Source organism: Aethina tumida, chromosome 3 (assembly GCF_024364675.1).
Source record: "Aethina tumida isolate Nest 87 chromosome 3, icAetTumi1.1, whole genome shotgun sequence".
Lineage (NCBI taxonomy): Eukaryota > Metazoa > Arthropoda > Insecta > Coleoptera > Nitidulidae > Aethina > Aethina tumida.
In genome coordinates, this window is record NC_065437.1 from 829,815 (window position 1) to 852,809 (window position 22,995).

The 22,995-nt window shown below is 32.3% G+C and overlaps 5 protein-coding genes across 7 annotated transcripts; 4 read left to right on the forward strand and 1 right to left on the reverse strand.

The window, feature by feature from the left end:
• The first annotated feature begins 503 nt into the window (after nt 1-503).
• Nucleotides 504-16,269, forward strand: LOC109605393 (NAD(P)H-hydrate epimerase). 3 transcript variants are annotated; one of them, XM_049964173.1, is made up of 4 exons: nt 504-616; nt 15,103-15,153; nt 15,406-15,923; nt 15,976-16,269. In XM_049964173.1, the coding sequence occupies exons 2-4, from the start codon at nt 15,145-15,147 to the stop codon at nt 16,199-16,201; spliced, it is 753 nt and encodes a 250-aa protein (XP_049820130.1). In that variant the 5' UTR covers nt 504-616; nt 15,103-15,144; the 3' UTR covers nt 16,202-16,269. The 3 variants fall into 3 exon arrangements, with proteins under 3 accessions (XP_049820130.1, XP_049820129.1, XP_019877522.2); XM_049964172.1 differs by lacking the exon at nt 504-616 and having other exon boundaries at nt 15,019-15,153; XM_020021963.2 differs by lacking the exons at nt 504-616; nt 15,103-15,153 and adding an exon at nt 15,266-15,350.
• A 78-nt stretch (nt 16,270-16,347) lies between these two features.
• Nucleotides 16,348-17,902, forward strand: LOC109605390 (germinal-center associated nuclear protein). The gene is made up of 7 exons (XM_049964163.1): nt 16,348-16,528; nt 16,586-16,777; nt 16,828-16,989; nt 17,043-17,279; nt 17,330-17,467; nt 17,519-17,735; nt 17,785-17,902. Exons 1-7 carry the CDS (start codon nt 16,470-16,472, stop codon nt 17,851-17,853), a joined length of 1,074 nt encoding a protein of 357 aa, XP_049820120.1. The 5' UTR covers nt 16,348-16,469; the 3' UTR covers nt 17,854-17,902.
• A 33-nt stretch (nt 17,903-17,935) lies between these two features.
• LOC126264132 (uncharacterized) lies at nt 17,936-19,604 on the forward strand. Its single transcript, XM_049964160.1, has 5 exons — nt 17,936-18,145; nt 18,194-18,325; nt 18,383-18,512; nt 18,640-18,849; nt 18,899-19,604. The coding sequence occupies exons 1-5, from the start codon at nt 18,077-18,079 to the stop codon at nt 19,570-19,572; spliced, it is 1,215 nt and encodes a 404-aa protein (XP_049820117.1). The 5' UTR covers nt 17,936-18,076; the 3' UTR covers nt 19,573-19,604.
• Nucleotides 19,605-19,759: 155 nt separating this feature from the next.
• LOC109605395 (uncharacterized) lies at nt 19,760-20,699 on the forward strand. The gene is made up of 3 exons (XM_020021965.2): nt 19,760-19,901; nt 19,961-20,286; nt 20,340-20,699. The coding sequence occupies exons 2-3, from the start codon at nt 20,021-20,023 to the stop codon at nt 20,656-20,658; spliced, it is 585 nt and encodes a 194-aa protein (XP_019877524.1). The 5' UTR covers nt 19,760-19,901; nt 19,961-20,020; the 3' UTR covers nt 20,659-20,699.
• Nucleotides 20,700-20,706: 7 nt separating this feature from the next.
• LOC109605394 (major facilitator superfamily domain-containing protein 9-like) lies at nt 20,707-22,208 on the reverse strand. The gene is made up of 4 exons (XM_020021964.2): nt 22,035-22,208; nt 21,852-21,983; nt 21,672-21,801; nt 20,707-21,618 (listed from the first exon to the last, which is right to left on the reverse strand). The coding sequence occupies exons 1-4, from the start codon at nt 22,077-22,079 to the stop codon at nt 20,729-20,731; spliced, it is 1,197 nt and encodes a 398-aa protein (XP_019877523.2). The 5' UTR covers nt 22,080-22,208; the 3' UTR covers nt 20,707-20,728.
• Between the last annotated feature and the right edge of the window lie 787 nt (nt 22,209-22,995).

The following is a 22,995-nucleotide window of genomic DNA, read 5'->3' on the forward strand; positions in this document are numbered from 1 at the left end:
ATGCCAAAATACAATTATTTGCCCTTCTATTTGGTCAGGCTACCTTGTATGTTAATGTTGTTAGTGTCGTGTCACTGATTCCCGTATAAATTTGAATACATTTGCCATTATAATACTACAAGGGCAGCTTTCCAATTAGCCGGGTAGGTTTGTACTTCGCGAAACACAATTTCACCTGTAATCCAACCACACGTGCATCTGTACCGTTGAATAATGAAGAAAACTTTGCACAATCCGACGTTACTGCTCATTAAAACGTACACAAGATCTGGATGTGTTGATAAACAGGACGAAGCCCACGAATCCATACGACGCCGATTCAATTATAAAATCCGACCCGAATGTTAATGAATCCCCGCATACGCGAACAAAAGCACCCGCCTTGCATTCCCACCCTCCCAATCCTTGCCAGTGGGACGTGAGCGACAGCTTGACCTGAATCGCTGCAACGTTTTTAACGTTCATTATGACGTGAGGGTTTAATTGTAGTTTCTTTGTTACAGTCGACTAATTAAAATGTTGAAATGCTGATGGTACACACTGAAGGGGGCTGTAAACACGATCGTCCGATACAAAGAGAACGAACGGGAGGAGGCCAATTTCGCCTTTCACTTAGGTACGCCGTCTTAACTCGAATTAATTTTGCAGCGGGAGATGCTGTGCCGGGACGCTTGCCTAAGTGCTTCGTAAAGATGGTAATGTATTCAAAGATAACGTAAAAAATCTGATTAGCGGAACATGCTTTCCAAACAATCTCCTGAGACAATGGGCTAATGTTTGGATGTTTTGTTAAAGGGATTTCGCTCGGGGACGGACGTTTTGATGAATGATGGAGCTGAAAGCATTTTCTACAGCACCACTAAATTCTGAACGAGACAATAACAAAAAAATGTTTGTTTCATTTAATGTTATCATTACATATATGAAACCTGTGTTGCATACTTTTAACGATTGTTCACAGCACCATCTATCCGACAATAGCTAAATCCGACTGATAAATATTCACAAAATTCCAGGTAAGTAATTTCGTATTTCGGGAGCTTCAGTGATAAACTCCATAATGTTGGCCACAAACTGGGATAACGTTATATTTCTCGAACAGAACGACAATTCGATAAATTATTTCGGAGCAATCTCTCACAAAAAGTATGAGCAAGCATTATTCGCTTCAAAAACTTTTAGAACTAATAGCACATCCTGCGACGGCAGTAAAGACTAATGTATTCTCAATGACTGTACTCCTTCATACATCTTCCCATTTCATCTCGATAAAACTGTTATTGGCAAAACTGTTATCACACTTTACTGGAAAGTAATGTCCATCGAAAATCTCTTAGTCGAAGATGGTGGCTGGGAGGAGACCATGTATCAATTTGATGCGAGGCAGCTTAAATTTTAGGGCCAACCGAAATCTGCGGCTGAGCCAGTAATTAGATCATTCGAGTGGTCCTTTTAATATTTTAAGCCTTTTGAGCCGCGACGTCGAAAAGGGGATGACGTAAATAAAAACGCCATCCCATTCTGTGTGCCGCCGCAGCACAAAGTTCATGTTTACCGTTGTCACGGAATGATTTTTTTCCCTTCTCAGCCCCCGAAATCGCTGAGTGTGCAATTCAAAGTGGAACGATATATCTGGAGGTGGAGCACCTTTGCCGGATATATACGTGCCATGAAAATATAAGTTATTCCGGTGGCGGAATTCAGATTGGGTTTGCGTAACAGACACTTATGACCGCTGTTTCTGAAACGTTTATCACATATGTTCCGGAATTTATCTTCAAATCACACGGTTTTTATGGCGGGATGTTATTTATGCGATTTTTATATAACCATTTCGGATGCCTGTCCTTGCAGTTTTTTCGTATTTTGTCTCCGAATCGTTTGGAAACTACCCAAGAACTGCAAATTTTTTTATTGAAAGGCCACTTTGCTGTTAAATAATATAATAAGATATTTTGAAACTCCCGCCTATTCATATAATATCATTACATATATGAAACCTGTGTTGCATACTTTCAACAATTGTTCACAGCACCATCTATCCGACAATAGCAATATTAGTATTATGTTAAGTATGCATTATGGGTTGCATAACTTAAATATAGTTGCGAATCTGTTTAGGCACTAGTTACACTCAACCTGTACAGGTATCTGTATTAATTTGCTAGCTAAATTTTATATTGTATTTAATGATTTATTAGTTATGTTAGTTGATTTAATTCTGATGTTTTTGTACGCAAATTTAGGTAAAATAACTTAATTAAATTTTTAAACGTTCCTTTTAAACTATTTAACATGTGTTCACAGCACATTCTATCTAATATAGATCTATACAAACCATGTAGGTTTCTTTATTGTGGCAAAATTTATTTAATACTTAATTTCCATTAGTTTTATTAGAATCTAATTGTTACATTACATATATGTAACTTGTGTTGCATAATTTTATCTTAAAAGTATCATTTTGTTTAATTATAAGTATAATGGGTTGCATACTTTTAACATACGTTCTCAACACCATCTTTGACACAGTAGCCACAATGTGCAGGTTTAAGATTACTTAAATTCTGTTCACAAGGGCACAAATATCAAAACAATGAAAGTAATTAGTAGTTAAATAACGTGATAAAAATATATTTGTGTTTGAGAGTAATTTGTAGCTGTATAGAATGATAAGTTATGCATGTTAAAAGCTGAGTATTTTTTTAAAATTAAACTGCCGTTAATCAATATGTGAAATGAAGGTTCTACATCAAGCTACTAACAGTTTTATGAGTGACAATTTTAAAGTAATATAGCTCGGTTTTGCACACAGAAAAATTTAAAAGAAACTCAAGTGATATTACTTTAAAATTTGTACAAATTTCAGACAAGTTTCCAGTTCAAGGTGCGGAGCAGCATATGAAACTTATATCACTTCCCCAACCTTATGTAAATTTGTGCCGGATCCCGAAACTTTCAAAATACTTTTAAATTGAAGACATATTGAGGGGATGGCGCTCGAAACAGAATCGAAAAGGCAATAAAACCATTTTGTAATTGGAATTGTGTGGAATTCGTGACTGAAATATTATTCGAAAAACTAACTTATTCGCCCATAATGATTTAATGTTAAGTTCGACAATATTACCACAAACAACCGATTTTCATTACGTTTTAGCTTTTAGACAACGAACTATTTCATCAAAATGACTTTGTTCATGGAATCAGTGATTTGCATGCAAATTAAATTCGCATGGACCGGCTTCATTCCACGGACAAGTATTAAATTTCAAAGAAATGTAAATACCACCCCGAATTCTTACATAAAATGTTTCCTATATCAATGCAAATATCTGGATTTACTCTGGATATTTGTGGCGACATATTGCATATGCCTCAACTGTTAGAATATTGTAAATACGAAAACGGTTTTTGTTTGTAATTGTTGGAAATAGTTTTGCCGTGACAGATTTGGAGAAAAATGTGAAGTACCAAATATTAAACGTCAGTGGATTTCTGTAACTGCATTTTAATATTTGAGAAATGCCATATACATTTGAAATCTTGAGACGTGCACAAAATATTGAGATTTCTTCCAATATTGAAATCATCGTAGTCGCCGTTTGAAGTCTGTTAAATTAATTTCATTGTTGCACATTCGATGTTGGTTGAAACAATTTTAACAATAATAATGTGTGATATAGACACATATACATTTACTTTGTACATTAATAATTACAATATATCAATGCCTCATTACTTAGATAACACGAAATTAAATTCAAATTGCTTACACGTGAAATGGACCAATGTATTTGCCATGTTAAACACCAATCACACATGTCATTAGCATAAAGGAGCTCAAATGGAGCCGAAGGAAACTAAACCTATAAATTAATATACGGTGCAACCTGTTAATTTGTGAAATTACAATGTTTTTTTAATTAATTAATTATTTAAAATTCATTAATTGTTACTAGCAAAACTAATAAATTATTATATACAAAATAAAAGTTTGCTAGCAAATTAATAAAGATACCTGTACAGGTTGTATTTAGCTATGCTCAGAGAGATGGCGTTTTCAATCTATGATAAAATTATGCAACCCATAATACTTATAATTGACCAAAGGTCAAAACACTTATAATTTATTATTATATTATCTCTAATATACTTTATTGTTTTGAAATTGTAAATACAATTGGAATTTTTATTAAATTTGTCGGTATTTATACTGTTATTAAGCCCATCATTGAATTTGTTAAAGTTGTAGTGAGTCTAGCTACAATTTTTAAGCAATAGGGTTGTTCAAATTCAATTCAAAGTGTCTAAATTTGCACAAATTGTGAATCTGTCAAATTATGCAACCCAGAACACTTATAATTGTAATATTATTACATTATATTATCTATAATGTATTTTATTAATTTGATAGTTCTGAACTTTCAATCTAGAAATATAATATGTAGAATTTACTTCACATTATAATCGTATAATTGGAATTTTCATCAAATTTGTCGGTATTTATACTATTGTTAATCCTATCATTGAATTTGTTAAACTTTTGGACAACATTTAAACAATTGGATTGTTCAAATTCAATTTAAGTGTCTAAACATGCACAAATTGTTTATGACTATTGTAGGAGAGATGGCGTTGTGAATCTGTGTTAAAACTATGCAACCCAAAACGCTTATAATTGTAATATTATTACATTATGGTGTTTATAATGTATTTTATTGTTTTGATAGATGTGAACTCACAAATAGAAATATAATATGTAAAATTTACTTCACATATAATTGGAATTCTCATCAAATTTGTTGGTATTTATACTATTATTAATCTCACAAATTCAATTGTAGTGTCTAAACTGTTGTGACTATCGTGGGGAAGATGGCGTTGTGAATCTGAGTTAATATTACGCAACCCAAAAAGCTTTTAATTATAATATTATTACATTATGCTGTCTATAATATATTTTATTGTTTTAATAGTTATCAACTAACAAATAGAAATATAATATGTAAAATTTATCTCACATTATAATTGTATAAATGGAATTTTCATTAAATTTGTAGATATTTATACTGTTAAAGTTGTGTAAGACTTGTAACAATTTTTAAACAATAGGAGTGTTTAAATTCAATTTAAGTTTTTAAAGTTGACTTTACACTGTAGTTGAGAAATTTACAGCGACACTTACTTTGGTTTTAAACGGAATAAGATCGTATATTTGCAATAGTTGCAACGTAAACTTGTAGAAGAAGAGACGTGACAGTTTTATGAAAATTTAATATCCCATCGAACCATAAAACTGCACATCAGAATATAAACACATTATTATATATGGGTTTTTCGTTTTTCATTTGTGCGCCGTTTTTGCGGACCATAATTCACATACAATAAATTTTATACAAATGTGAAGCGAATGTAATAAGGGCGAATGGAGAAGCGAAACATAATAAAAACACAGGAAACTAGCTTGTTATTGGACTGTGTCATATAGAAAAGCCGTTCGGTTTTGTTAGGGGTGACAATATACATACATATATCACGTGAATTTATCGACGGGGACGTCCATTTCCGATCATATTTTTCCTGCTGCCGTGCTGCTGTTTCAGACGCCCGCAAAATATTCCCAACACCACCACCACCTCCACCAAATTCCTTTCGCAAATTTATACCTTATGCGAGTAAAGTTTATAAAGGGTGGCATTTAATTTAATACACGTTGACACGTGTACAAAAACGTTGGAGCGGCATTTATTACTTGTACCACCGACACTTCGGAATTCTGCTACATAGTTACGAACACTTAACGACTCCTTGCTCCGGCAGAAGCCAAACCCTTTTCTTATCGGCGAAGTTCATGTGGGGCCGACGGTAACGGCCCCAGAACGCCTTCAGAAGCCGGCCAAATTGCATTTCACACAACCATCACTTTGACTAAACATCCATTAGCCTGAAAATTTAATCGTTGCCCACACAAATTCTAATTTTATAAATTTATATATATATATATATATATATATATATATATATATATATATATATATAAAGCATTTTCATCCCCTTAATGGTGCTAACAAATAATGGCGAATTGATAATAAATATTTCGTGTGGCAACCGGAACTCCACCAGTTTCGGATCATAAAAAGTCTGGCTAAACATTTTTATGGCTTATTTTGTTTTAATGCCTCCTTTAGATGTAAAAATACTGCCTTTTTACCTTATATGACGGGCGAAATAAGGAAACAATGTAGTTTATGACTTTGCCACGGTGAAAGTTCTCATTCAATATTTACGTTCTTCGTTCCGCATTTATTCAACGTGGAAGATAAATTTAAATTATAACTTGAGGTCAAATTATATTTTATTAATGGATGTAAATTTATTTTGTAAGAATATTATCGTTTTTAAAATGATATCAATAGTAAATTATTAATTGAATTACTGATTTACTAATTCTTTTTATAACTAATTTTAATAATTAATTGACTAATTTACTGATTTACTTATTGTTTTACTAATTTATTAATTGATATACTAATTTACCAATTGTGTTAATGATTAAATTACTGATTAATTTACCGATTTAATGATTAATTTACTTATTTACTGATTAAATCACTGAATCTCTTATTGATTTGGTCATTGATTAACTGATCTACAGATTGATTTATTGATTGATATACTGGTAATACTGATTTACTAATATAGTAATTGATTTACTGATTAAATTACTGTTTTGTTGATTAATTTACTAATTTACTGACTGTTTTACTGATATATTTATTAATTAATATAGTGCTACTGAACTGATAATTACTAATTACAGGTTGAGTTACTGATTTACTAATTTAAGAATTAATTTATTGATTAATTTAATTACCAATTGTGTTAATGATTGAATGACTGATTAATTTACCGATTTAATGATTAATTTACTGATTTACTGATTAAATCACTGAATCACTGATTGATTTGGTCGTAGATTTACTGATCTATAGATTGATTTATTGACTGATATACTGGTAATACTGATTTACTAATATAGCAATTGATTTACTGATTAAATTACTGTTTTATTGATTAATTTACTGATTTACTGACTGTTTTACTGATATATTTATTAATTAATATAGTGCTACTGAACTGATAATTACTAATTACAGGTTGAGTTATTGATTTACTAATTTAAGAATTAATTTATTGATTAATTTAATTACCAATTGTGTTAATGATTAAATTACTGTTTAATTTACCGATTTAATGATTACTAATTTACGATTTACTAATTTAAGAATTAATTTATTGATTAATTTAATTACCAATTGTGTTAATGATTGAATGACTGATTAATTTACCGATTTAATGATTAATTTACTGATTTACTGATTAAATCACTGAATCACTGATTGATTTGGTCGTAGATTTACTGATCTATAGATTGATTTATTGACTGATATACTGGTAATACTGATTTACTAATATAGCAATTGATTTACTGATTAAATTACTGTTTTATTGATTAATTTACTGATTTACTGACTGTTTTACTGATATATTTATTAATTAATATAGTGCTACTGAACTGATAATTACTAATTACAGGTTGAGTTATTGATTTACTAATTTAAGAATTAATTTATTGATTAATTTAATTACCAATTGTGTTAATGATTAAATTACTGTTTAATTTACCGATTTAATGATTACTAATTTACGATTTACTAATTTAAGAATTAATTTATTGATTAATTTAATTACCAATTGTGTTAATGATTGAATGACTGATTAATTTACCGATTTAATGATTAATTTACTGATTTACTGATTAAATCACTGAATCACTGATTGATTTGGTCGTAGATTTACTGATCTACAGATTGATTTATTGACTGATATACTGGTAATACTGATTTACTAATATAGCAATTGATTTACTGATTAAATTACTGTTTTATTGATTAATTTACTGATTTACTGACTGTTTTACTGATATATTTATTAATTAATATAGTGCTACTGAACTGATAATTACTAATTACAGGTTGAGTTATTGATTTACTAATTTAAGAATTAATTTATTGATTAATTTAATTACCAATTGTGTTAATGATTAAATTACTGTTTAATTTACCGATTTAATGATTACTAATTTACGATTTACTAATTTAAGAATTAATTTATTGATTAATTTAATTACCAATTGTGTTAATGATTGAATGACTGATTAATTTACCGATTTAATGATTAATTTACTGATTTACTGATTAAATCACTGAATCACTGATTGATTTGGTCGTAGATTTACTGATCTACAGATTGATTTATTGACTGATATACTGGTAATACTGATTTACTAATATAGCAATTGATTTACTGATTAAATTACTGTTTTATTGATTAATTTACTGATTTACTGACTGTTTTACTGATATATTTATTAATTAATATAGTGCTACTGAACTGATAATTACTAATTACAGGTTGAGTTATTGATTTACTAATTTAAGAATTAATTTATTGATTAATTTAATTACCAATTGTGTTAATGATTAAATTACTGTTTAATTTACCGATTTAATGATTACTAATTTACGATTTACTAATTTAAGAATTAATTTATTGATTAATTTAATTACCAATTGTGTTAATGATTGAATGACTGATTAATTTACCGATTTAATGATTAATTTACTGATTTACTGATTAAATCACTGAATCACTGATTGATTTGGTCGTTGATTTACTGATCTACAGATTGATTTATTGATTGATATACTGGTAATACTGAGTTACTAATATAGTAATTGATTTACTGATTAAATTACTGTTTTATTGATTAATTTACTGATTTACTGACTGTTTTACTGATATATTGATTGATTAATATAGTACTACTGAACTGATAATTACTAATTACAGGTTCAGTTACTGATTTACTAATTTAAGAATTAATTTATTGATTATTTAATTACAATTATTTTATTGATTAATTTACTGATCACTTGATTTACTGATCTACAGATTTATTTATTGATTGATATACTGATACCACTGATTTACTAATTTATTAATTGATTTATTGTTTTATTGATAAATTTACTAATTTATTGATTGTTTGATTGATTAATATGTTCCTGAACTGATAATTACTAATTACAGAGAGTACAGTTGATTTATTGATTAATACACTGACACTACTGATTTACTAATTTACCAATTGATTTACTGATTAAATTACTGAATTACTGATTGATTTATTGATACTGATACTGAATTGCTAATTACTGACATACTGATTGATAATACTGATTTATTGATTTACTTATTTAATGATTTACTGATTGATTCACTGATTTACTGATTTACTGATTGACTTACTAATTTACTGATTTGTTGATTACTAATTATTTATTACTGACCATTCATAACTGATTACTGATAACTGATTACTGACTACTATTTAGTAATTACTGATTACTGATTGCTAATTACAGATTACTGATTACTGATTACTTGATTTTTATATTTTCTTTAATATTTCCTCATTTTTTTGAAAACATCCTGCACCAATCAGTGTTCCAGGCGCATTTTCTTATAGCTTCGAAGTTTTCCTTTTCACTGTGTTGGTTATTTTTAATATTACATTGTAATTAATAATAAAAATATGCTAATACACATTTTATTTGATTTATCATCTCCGAAATTTCTCGTGCTAGTGCTTTTTGTGGTATTTCCCGGAGTTGTATTACATTTTCGCGTGCCTAACTACGTTTTCCTCATGGCATTTACATAATACAGAAAAATGTGAATTATGCGGCAATAAACTATGACGTTATAATTGTTAGAATTTATTACCTACGTGAAAATTGTAATCCATTTGGTTTTTTTTTCTGCCTCGGTGAAACATAACGAAAGCCTCAGACGGAATTATCGGTCGGAAATGTTACGTCGTGGTGTAGAGTGCCGCGATAATTTTAAAGTACATGAAGGGTTATTATTTCTTTGAATATATCCGCTAAATTAAATTTACGATCGCGTGCCCCCCCCCCAGGTAATGGTTGCTAATTCTATTTTTACCCTTAAATTTCCACTAGTGCAAACCGTTGTTCACTCCAAACCCCCGAAGAGAGGAACAAGAAGCAGATAAGTTCATCATTACCTACGTTCTTCCGAATTAAACCGACTGCGGATTGGATTCGGTCGGGGGTGCATTAGTCCGCCCCAATAAATCTTTCTTTCCGCGGAGATTATTTTGAAATCGGCGGCGGTGCGCCTCGATTATACGGCTGATAACATTGAATTGCCGCCTTATTTATTGCCCGCCCCTATCGCCGTCTCGGATCGCATCATTTCCGCCCGTCCCTCACCCAATTGTGCCCCTTCGTTTACAATTTTTACAGTGGACGTGGCCCGATGCCGGTGTGGGGGCGAAATTCATTAAAAATCTTCGCAGTAAAAGTCAAGCACCGACCGGTGAGCATGATTAAAACGCCGATGCAAAAACTTTCCCCGTTTACAAACATCCACCGAAACAGGATTACGTCCATTATGGCAAATTGAGTTGTGCAGCGTGCGCCAATCGTAAAATCGAATAAAAACACCGACCGTACCCGGGGCCTTATCTCAATCCGTGCTGTGTCCAGGAATCTGGTCCCGATTATTGCAAATGCCGCCGACATTAGCGACGGAGGGTTGGAAAAAAACGCGTCCAATTAACCTAATGGTGATTTCTGAATATGTTGTAAACACGATTTGAAGCCCTCGGGGGGGTGTAATGCTTATAATAATCGTTAACGGGGAAGTGGGCCACTCGTTAAGGTCCTTACGACAAATGAACGGCGTCGTCGGCCCAATTGCCGTTTTATTCATCCATTTGTATTCATAGAAAGATTCCTTAGTATTAAATATTAATGGAAAACATTAAGGGACTGTCGGGGGTTGTTTTCACTTTAATTGATTTAAAACGTAATTAACGATTCGAACGCTGTAAGAAGCAATTAAGTGTTTATGGTCGGCAACAACGTTCAAGTGCTGATTATTAAACGTTTTAATTTACGGCCTTTAATTACTTTCCTACAGACAATCGATGAAACGCCCGTCCAGTTTTCAGGTGTAACATATTCCGCCTACAAATTTAAAGGCCTCCTCTATCCTGTTATTAAAGGTTCTTGCCTCTAATCCAGTCTTGGAATTAAAACTTTTACTTTAACTGTGTAATCAGTAAACTTAAATTTGCAAACTTTCGTCAAAGGAACTTTCGACACTAATAGGAAAACGTTGCAGGAAAAATATCATTACTGGGGGGATAACTTTAAATATGCCCGATTAAAAATTACCTCAGTGGATGAGCTAATCATCTCTTTATAAGACCGTAGTCTGTGATAAGACTAACAAAGTGCAAATTTAATTAGTACTTTGCTGGGAATCCGCTTAAAAATACGAGTAAGTGGCCTTCAATAAAAAATAAGCTGTATCTAAAAAAATGTACTTTTATAACATTATATAAACTATTATAATGTTATTATTTAATTCAGAAACTGTTTTAATTATTTTTTTATTGAATTCTTTCTCAAATTTACATAAAATTGAAAAGAATTTTTTAGTTATTATAATATTATTATTTAATTTAAAAACATTTATTTTTATTAGAGAATTTTCTTTAAAATTTTGAATAATAATAGTTTATTTATTAGACATTCCAAATCTCAACACAAAATAAATTATATATAAATTGATGATAAAAATTTTTGTGTAAAAAGTATCTGAATTATATAGAAAGTACTTAACATTTAGATTAATCCTGTGTTATGGGTTGCATATTTTTAACACATATTTACAACACCATCTCTCTCACAATAGCCACATCAAAGTTTACACAAGTTTTAATAGCGATAATTTATTAATTATTATAATAGTATTATTCATTTTAAAAGCATTTATTTTTATTATTATTGTTAAGTACATAACATTTAGATTAATGATGTGTTATGGGTTGCATATATTTAACCAAAAAATATATGTTAAATAATGATGAATTTTATGAGCAACAAAACAAAGATAGAATAAACGTAGAGAACACTTATTCACAGACTTTCACTGTGAAATAAATGATGTAAAAGTTGGCGTAGTGTAAAGCAATAACGTGAACCATTTTAAGGTGGCAAATGTAGCATAAAAGCGTCAACGTTCATATCCACCATAAAGGGTAATGTCCATTGATAATTTGAAATTGCCTATGACGATCACCCTTTAACCACCTAACCGCAAGATTAAGTTTTAAATGTGGGTCGGGCATTAAAGGAAGCGCATATCCTTAATGATGTTTCAACTCACTAATCATTGTTAACTACGTCATTAATGCTGCGAATTTTAACGAGCTCCAAAACACGTGGTGAAAGAGTTGCTCAGTTAATAAGGGTAACAAAAATCCCGTAACGGGTAAAAGAGAGAAAAACCGTGCGTGTTATCAACTTCACCGGGGTTATTATTGTATTACCCGAAGTGAGAAAACGGGAGTTGATGGATTACACAACCGCTGAATGTTCAAATTGGAAACATTAATCACAACTTCGGCAAAAACGAACTATTTAAACGGAAAAACCACGTTAGACGGTTACCAAAGACGTGCGGCACAAATTGCACTAATTAACTCGACGGCGTAAATTGTTTTTAAATGTGTTTTCCACTTAAATCAATTCAATTTTTCGAGTGGCATTAACGTTTTTACGTTTCCAGCATAATGCTGTAAAAACGTGGAGCTATCGTTGTTTACAGTGAACAGATAAATCAACATGTTCCCAATTAAAACTTTTTTAATCTTTAACAAACCTACGGGAGCTCAAAAATAAATGAGTGTTTCCAATAACAAGCGTCGATTTTAATGAGCTGAAAAAATATTTCTTTAAAACAAAGTTCGGCACATTGTTGTTTATCGGCTGATTTTCCATCTATATTTGTAAAATAAAAGGGAAAATAATTTATTTACTTTGTTGTACGCCAGTAATTCTGTTCCTGAGAAATGAACCCTCTCAAGTTGCCCTCGCAAATTTTTAACGTTAGTTATTTCGTGTTTATGAAGTAGGCAGGCATTCTAATTAAAATATCCCACTGGGAATTTCATTTTTAACTCGTGCCATTAAAGAGGATATTTTCGGATTTAATGCGCCTTCAGGTAATTGCTTGATTTAATTATGGGTCCATTAGGATGTTCCCACTGACGTATTTAAATTGTACTGTGAATTAGAAATTAACCCAAACCTGCAAGAAATATTTAAACAATGTGATCATTATTTCAGATGGAAGTCAATTACAATGAAATGTGTTAATGCACGATCAATATTTATTATTCTACCTCATGTCTATGTATTTTGTTTCTTGTTATTAACTATTGTATCACATCCAAGATACGAGGGATGTTTGGATATAATATTATACAATATATAATACCTAAATAACACAGAGAGGTTCCAAGGACGTCCATAGAGCGTCCCAGAAACTAGAGACATCCTCTATACTCATCAATTTCCAAAAAAAAAAAAAAAATTTTAATGTATAAAGTTTCTGAATTATATAGATTAGATTAATTCTGTGTTATGGGTTGCATATTCTTAACACATGTTCACAGCGCCATCTCTCTCACAATAGCCACATCAAACTTTACACAAGTTTTAATAGCAATAATTTATTAATTATTATCATCTTGGGTAATTTGTATAGTCAAACCATTCTAGTACAAGTAGTTCCTCGAAGCTGTTATGCATGTTATGAAATATATACTTGTTTCCAAATTCTCCGTGACATATTTGTTAAACCAGGCATTTCCGGAGCTACCCTCGTATATGAGTGCATTAATTTGATAGTCGACTATCATCTATACAATAATTACGGTTGGCATATGCTGTTAATTATAATTACTGGGGATGCTACAACTAATTGCTCAGTTTGATCGTTTTATGGCAACCATCCAAATTTGTAATGATATTCATAGTTCACCATCAGTGCAATTAAAATTATGTAATTATTACTGCCTGCATTTATCTATGTAATGTGGCAACTTGTATTCTTTCTTTCTTGTCATAATTGTACCTCAAGGCAACTGAAATATTATGAAGGTAACATGCTGCGACTCAGTACTACTTATTGCAACACTTGCAGGAACAGTTCACTAGTCCACAGCCTTTCAGGATATATATTACCATTTTATTCAATCAGTAAATCAGTGAATCAATTAATAGATCAGTAAATTAGTAAATCAGTAAATTAATCAGTGGATCAGTAAATCTATCAGTAGATCAGTAAATCAATCAGCAGATGAATAAATCAATCAGTAAATCAGTAAATCAATCAACAGACAATCAGTAAATTAATCAGCAATCAGTAATTAGTAGTTTTAGAGGTATTTCTTGTTCTTTGCTACAATTGTACTTCAAGCCAACTGAAATATTATGATGGTAACTTGCTCTGAATAAGTACTTCTTATTGCAACACATGCAGTAGTCGAAACTAGTGCACAGCCTTCCAGGATACATATTACCATACAAATCCTTTATACCGTACATGAAATACGAGCCGACTAGCACACTGCCTTAGGTTAAACCGATGTGTGGCTGTCGAGATAACAGTTTTAAACCAAATTGCAAAACAATTCGCGTAACTTCAAACTTTGCCCGGGCACTGAATAAAGAGCCCCCGCTTGCGATGCTCTTCCAGGTTAAATCCAGCTAATTATCCCGGTGCATTCCGAAGATTACAATGGCCCAACGCGGCTATCGGGGAATTCGACTGATAAATCATTTTCACGCTTCCACCGTCTATTGCCGATTGTTAACGTTGCCTGTTTCTTAAACTGACGTTAATTGAAATTGTTTCAATTCGATTTCTAACACAGGAAACTCGTATAAATCAAGGCTTGATTAAAAATGACGTACAAAAGCCAAAACCACATTGTTATTACAGAAAATATCTTGTTTCCTGTGTTTGTAAAATGATAAAACAATCTATATTTACATTTAAAAATATTAAAACAGGTATATTCCAATCATAAACGTAGTTTATACAATATAATCAAGATGTAAGTAATTTTTTTGAATTTATTGTACATTTTAGGTTCAACTAACACTTTTAAGTAAATATTAAATACACCCCAGAATGCTTTATGTAAGTAGACACTTTTCAACAAGATATATCTAATAATAGTACAATTTTATTATTAATTTTTTAAATTAAATTTAAATTTGTACTAATATGTAACCCCGAAACACCAATGTAGTGTAGTGGGTTGCCTAAAACTATTTGTGTTTATGTTGTGTCAAAATTTTTAACCTATAAAACTTATGCGTTTAACAACAGGAAAAGTACATATTTCCTCCATCAATTACTTCGCAACTCTATTTTTAATATGCATTTCAGACCCTCCTTTCGTCCTTCTCGCGATTTATCACTTCGAAATCGAAAATGGTCAAGTACTTGGGCCAAGAGGAGGCGATAAACATCGATGTGGAACTGTTCAACGAATATAAATATTCGGTGGACCAGCTGATGGAATTGGCCGGTTTGAGTTGTGCCACCGCAATAGCCAAAACTTACACGCACGACAAGCTGTGCGACAAACTAATCTTGATATGCTGCGGCCCGGGCAATAACGGAGGAGACGGATTGGTGTGCGCCCGACATTTGAAACTATTCAACTATCAACCCGTCTTATATTACCCGAAAAAGACGGACAAGCCTCTGTACCACAACTTAACACACCAGTGCGTGGCCATGAATATACCTTTTATAGAAAAATTGCCGAGTGACTGCGAAATTACGTCCAAATACGGCTTGGTTGTGGATGCACTGTTCGGGTTTAGTTTTAAACCTCCAGTACGACCAGATTTTGTACCAGTCATAGAACTGTTAAAGTCTACCAAAGTTCCAGTTGCAAGGTATTAAACGTTAAACTGTTGTGGGCACTTATAAAGATATGAATTATTTCAGTATTGACATTCCAAGTGGCTGGAACGTGGAACAAGGTGAGCCGGAAGACGGCGGCATAAAGCCAGAAATGCTCATTTCCCTCACGGCTCCCAAATTGTGTGCGAAACAGTTTACAGGCAAATATCATTATTTGGGGGGCAGATTTGTGCCGCCAAAGCTACAGGAAAAGTACGAATTGAACTTACCTGAATACCCTGGAACTGATTGTTGTTTGTTGCTTAAATAATTGTTTTTATTGTTTAGAAAGATTTATTTTTGTTAATTTTTTTGAAAAAATAAATTGCTGAACATAAATGACGTGTATTATTGGCCCAACATAGACATATTTCATTATTTGCTCAGGAGCGTTGTTCTGTTTGGACGCTGCAACATAACCTCAACAAACCTAACCTCTATCTTTTTCAAATACAAATATATTGTAGGCAATTTTAATACTTACTATACAAAAGCCGTAACATTTTAAATTTACAAAAAACAATAAAAACAAAAATACCATGGATAATTATGTGACAGGTAAATGTATGACAATGTGTCCAGAGGAAGAAATACGAATGTAAGTTCAAACCCAAATTACTTCAAAATTATCCTTTGATTGATTTATATATATTAGAAGGGAGAAACAAAAGCTACTACACATATTAGAAATTGTCCCCGGAACTGAAAAAGATAAAATACCAAAGGCTGACAGGACACGAATGGTGAAGGAATTCAGCAGATCGGCTGCAGGCAAATCGTTGCAAAACCCCAAACTGATCAGACCTCCGGAAGTTTTACTGCACACTATCCATTATTTATTTACTGAGTAAGCCATTACTTCATAAACTTACTTTTTATAAATGTAAAGTGTTGTAGGGTAGCCACAAATGATGCTGTGCCATGGAACATCACTTACGACTACATTTCAGACAGACTAAGGTCAATACGTCAGGACATGATTGTACAGAACGCGACTCTTGTCCACACAATCACACTTTTGCAGCCTATAATTCGATTTTATGCTTATGCCAGCTTTAGGTAAACTATCAACTAATTTTGGTAATATTACATGTAATCAAAACATGTTTTAGACTTTATGGAGTTGACCTAAACATTTTCGACAACTTCCTGAACAATAAACACTTACTGGAATGTTTGAAAAGGCTTTTGACTGTCTATGATGAATATGAACTGACAAAAGATGATGAACACGTCTTTAATGACTATTTAATTAAAAACAGGCCACAATTTGAGGCACTGTATGTGATACTGAATATTGGGGATCAAGATGCAATAACAAGATGTCTCAATCTGAACCAAAAATGGAGGTAATTTATCCAATAATTGCCAAATTTTATGAGTTAATCTAATATTTTAGGACTGATATTGTTGAAAAAGCTTTGATGTTATCACTTTTATACACTAGAGGCAATTATGTAAGATATTGCAGACTAATACAGGATTTTCCAATCCTTTTAGCCTTACAGGCTTCACTTCATGTTCCTAAGTTAAGAAGGTATTAATTAGTGGAGCACTTTAAAGGTTAGTTACTATTAATAATTTTTAGATGGGCTTTGAGGGTCATGTCTACTGCTTACAGTAGTAAAATACTGAAATACCCTTGTAAAAAAATGATGGAAATTTTATTATATTATACAATAGAAGATGTGACTGATGATGTTAATAGTTTTGGTATGACAGTATGCGAAGGAGCAATAAACTTTAACAAAAGTTTATTTAAAGACCCCTATGATGGTAAAACCAATATGGATTATAGACTTGAGGTATTTATTGAGGCATTGTCACTGTCTGAGACTAAAAAATATGTTTTAGATAAGACTGGAGCAACTTGAACACAAGTTAATGGATATTCCCATTAGTAAAATACTTTTATTCAATTAAAAAATTGTATTAAAGTATTATTAACAAATATATTTTTTTAATAAATTTATGAGTTGTGTCATTCTGTCATCAATGTCGTTAATTGGCAAATTCTTGTAACAAACCCATTAAATTCGTAACGGATCACCGTCCAAAGTTAAAATCAATGAAGCAAAAATCAATTTCCACGTGACAAGTCACCATAAAAACCAAATCCAATGTGAACAACAATTTTAATATCGAAATGAAAGGTTCCGGGCCCAGCACAGATAACGCAGTAAAAGCGTACAAGCTGAAATGGATCATGTTCCTGGTAAGTTTTACTTCATCAACCTACTTTAGGTGAGAATATAAATTTTAGGATTCGTTGTGCTTTGGCTTAATGTATCCGTACATACCCCCGTATTTGGTGGACTTGCAGGGGAAGCAGATTTCTGCTGGCATTCTCGTCGCCTTTAACTTAATATGCTCTTTAATATCTGAGGACATTGCGGTAAATATCTGTGAATATTTCTTTAATTTATATATTACCATCTAATACACCTTGTAGCAATATTTAATTCTGGTTAAGGGGAGGAAATTTGCCATATATTTAATATTTATGATGAGCATATTCTCACATTTTCTATTAATAACCATCCCGTCCATCACAGTGATTGTAATCAGCAGGGTATTTTTCAGTAAGTTTTGTTATCACTTTACAATAGGTTAGGTTATGTTAAGTTAGGTTAGATTAAGTTAAGTAAGGTTAGGTTAGGTTACTTTTATTATTACATTAGTGTTTGTGTACAATTTAGTTTTTTAAAGCACTAATAAACCAGGCAAATCCGTACTGCAAGACGTTGCTCTCAATAATAACTCCTGAAGACACCTACGAAAAGGAAATTTCTGAGGTCAAGTTCTTCTCATCCGTTGCTTACGTACTTGGTCCGTTGTTAGGAGGGTACATTTTTAGTGTACCTGGAGGTTTCACCATCATTGGCTTGTTAGTGTCCGGCATCACCTTCGCCAACATTCGTAAGCCCATCATATGTGTTATTACCTAATCTAATTAGTGAAATTTCAGTGATATTGCTGCGCATACGTTGCCCCAATGAGAAGCACGACATCGAGGACTTCCCCGACTTAATTGACAGATACGTAAATAACATCGAGGACAATGTGGACAACTTCAAAAACTCAAACCTCTCCACTACATGGCCCTTTGTGGCCACACAGTTTCTGTTCACGGTTGGTTGGACGGTGTTCTTCCTGAAATACGTGCAGATTCTGTATTTCAATTTCAACGCACGCATCACCATGTTCGGGACGACGACTGCTTATCAAAATTTTTGGATGTGCGTGTTCACCAACATCACACCGCGCATCAAATCTGAGTATTTGTTTGACAGGAATTTATTCATTGTGCTTGACAGTAGTTACATGTTGTTCATTGTTAGCCTGTGTGTTATTTGTTATACGCAAGAACTGTTTTACTATTGGTTGGCGTATATTACCTTAATATTGGCGAAGTCCATAATTACCTCGCATTGGAGGGAATTGTACAATTTTAACGGCAACAAAAGCCTCATTAAATTGATTCCAACCATTAATATATTATCGGGGATTTTTACACCACTTGCATTTGCGTATATTTGTGATTTGTTGTGTCCCAGCACAGTAAAATTCTTGTCGGTTACCTTCGTACTCATGTCTTTTGTTGTTTACTTATATTTTGTCAGACCCAGATGTATTCAATAATTAATAAAATAAATACTGAGCCTCTTTTGTAATGGATTATTTGAATTTCCTAGATTAAATAGATTTAAAAATAATTTCAGTTTGTTTTCTCTTGTCCAGCAAAAAATAAATAATGTTTTATAGGTTAGGTTAGGTTAAGACATATTAGGTTATGTTATGTTAGGTTAAGTTAGGTAAGTGTCTACCAAAAGAGGGTTGCATGAAGCTGGTCTTGGAATCAATAGATGGAGTCGAATTTCTTTAGAGGCACTCACTGACTAATTATTAATCCATTTTATTTTGTAGATGACAATATATTTGATGCAGTTTGCTTTTGAAATGACTTCAATGTAAATTTGTTTAAACAGTAATTGTTGTGCGTTCATTTGTCATGTCAAATTATTTTTAGACCTGTCACAAAAATTTTAAATTTACTCTACCCAAACTAACGAACATATATCCCCCCGAAATGATAAAATACGGCAGACCCCTCACAAACTACAATGCTTCAAAGTCGACCGAAAGCTTCAGCAAAGTCTCAGACAGCAACATCACCCTGGGCGAGAGCGTGAGAATCAGCCAAGAATACCCGAAGCAAAGTGTACTGCGCACCAACTTCCTCGAACCGCTGCGCCAAAGCAAAATCATGTCGGCCTCCGGCGCCCTGACCGTCATCAACTTGCTGCGCGAGCCTCTGGTCGAATACCAAAGCAGCCGTGGCTTCCCGAAGGATGAGTAAGTCTTGGTTAAATAATCACACGCCCTACAACAGTACAGTATCTTTCCAGACACATAACGTTCATGAACCTCCTGACGTCACTGCTGACTCAATCGTATACCGCAGCCTTGACCATTTTGGTGATGTTGTGGAACTTGCTGCCGTTGGTGGAAGGTTTTCTTTACTTCGCACGATTTATACTCGACAAATTGGTTGACATTATTGAAACCGGTGATCCCAAAGAGAAGGCGATGAAAACTATTGTTTTCTGCGGCGAAATGTTTGTGATTTTGATCATTATATTTTTAATTGTGGGCCTCATTTTTATGCCCGTGTACGTCCTCACTGCCAGACTGTTCGGTAAACTCTGGGGAATGATTATTTGGTAACTGTGTAATATTTTAAAATAAACAGTATACGTGTAATAAAACTCCTAGTTTAATTTTTTATAATAATTTATTACAATATTTTTGTCCGTTTACTAAAATAATGTGCGGTAACGGCACCAATAACAACTGGTATCACAGCCAGTAATATCACAGAATTTTCGCCCATAGTTTGAGCTACAATGCCAGTTAAAAGGGGTGTTACAAATCGGGCTATCGACATGACACTGTTTGAAGCTCCGGTTAACGATCCCCTTTTGGAAGGCTCGCACTGCTTCAATAACAAATTCATGCCTAGCACTCTCAGTACTGTTGATGATATTGCTAATGGAATCAGGCATAACATAAACATAAACACGTTTGGTGAGAAATAAATGCATAGGAAACAAGCTGATGCCAAGGCATAAAAATGACCTAGTTGCTGGAAACCTGACGCATCATGTTTGTATAATTTGTCTATGTGGTTTATGAAGAAGGAAACGAACATTCCTATAAAACCGTGGAATGATATTGTGTACCCAATATCTTTCTGTGACAACTCATATCTTTCCCTTAAGTAAAGGGCTTGGTTAGTAAAGTATGTGGACATGGATAATCCAGTAAGGAACTTCAGGAAGAAGCTAATCCAATGCACTTTCCAGTCAATATCCTTTAACTCCTTGATGGTTTTGGAAAACTCTTTTTTGATGCCAACCAATAAGGAACCATGTTGATCTTTAGTCTTTTGTTCATTTGGTAAATTAGACACAATACACAAATTGAATACGAACAGAACGGCGGTGATGGAACAAACGTACATAAAACCATGATCAAATTGTGACAAGTACCCTCCAATTAAAGGTCCTATGATAAATCCCAGATTAGCATAAGCTGAGGATTTACCAAAGACTGCAATATTGTGACTTGCTGGTACAAAATCAGTTAGAATTGCTTTTGTGAGAGTTTGAGTGTGCTTGAATACACCTAAAACAAGTACAATTAAACCAACTTTATTTAACCACATACAGCAGTGGTACCTAATAGACACCTTATTAAGAATATTATTAGAATTGAGTCTGGTATACCCAAAGTGCCATACAGAAAACAACATAACAATGTGGTGATTTGCAAAACAGACTTTCTGTCCCTCACATCACTCCAACTGCCCTAAAATTATTAATTTAATACTGCAGTATTAAATCTACTGATGTTCTTACCACTATTGGACCAGATAAAACTTGTATGCCTCCATAAGCTGAGCTGAACAATCCAATGGTGAAATGTGAGGCACCAAGGTCTTTCAAATGTGTGCTAAATAACGGAAATGTTAACCCCACAGCAAATAAATCCTAAATGTTACAATTAATTTCAATTAAACACCTTAAGTTATGAATACTCACAAGAAATGATACTAAATAAATAATATTAACTGAGTTAAGATTCATATTTTGTTAATGTATGTTATAACAGCCACATTTTAATGAATAATGATTAGATATAGTATCAAGTCTTATCGCTGTCTACTGTATGTTGTGTGTTTAATTAAAATTTCACCTTGAAAATAGCAAATTAAAACTAGCCTACTAACGAAAACAATAACAAAACCGTATGAGTTTGACATGTATCAGCTGACTAACCAGAAAAATAATAATTTAATGTATTTTCGAAGCATTTTGAGTTTAATGTTTTCCAAAAGGCTGTTAATAAAATTATTAACTTAAATTTATAATTAAATGGGTCGTTTTAAAATATTGCTTATAATGAACTAGGATTCTGATTTACTTTAAGTGCTTAAATTAATCCACTCTATAAGAGATGGCAGCACATATTACAATGATATGTCTTTAGATCAATTTCTTAAATAAAATGTAATATTAAAATTATTATTGCCATTTATTAACTCAAACAAAATCTATTTAACATACTAGAATCGTTATATATCGCTTATTCTCTTCTCCACCACGTGAGTGATTCGGGGAACCACCCATTAGACTCCGCACTGCTGCGGTGATTCCCCGAATAACTGACTGTTGTGTTTTTCCATTATCCAGAATAATTTTCTGACAAACAAATTTAAATAAACCACTGTATGTTTTTTAAAATTTAAAAATATATGTAATTCTAAGACAACAGTTTTTAAATAAATAAATACTGTGAAATGTTTCTTTTACTAAAACTTCAGTCAATTTGAATTGAAGGAATAATAAATTTTGAAATTTAAATTTGAGGGGCAATATGTTGTTCAGGAGAAACTTTAGAATGAAATTTGATTTAAATTTTCTTCATTATTATTACTACTCCCAAATTTTCACCTATTTTAAAAAAATCTTGTTAATTAGATAAATTATGTAGTATTTTAAT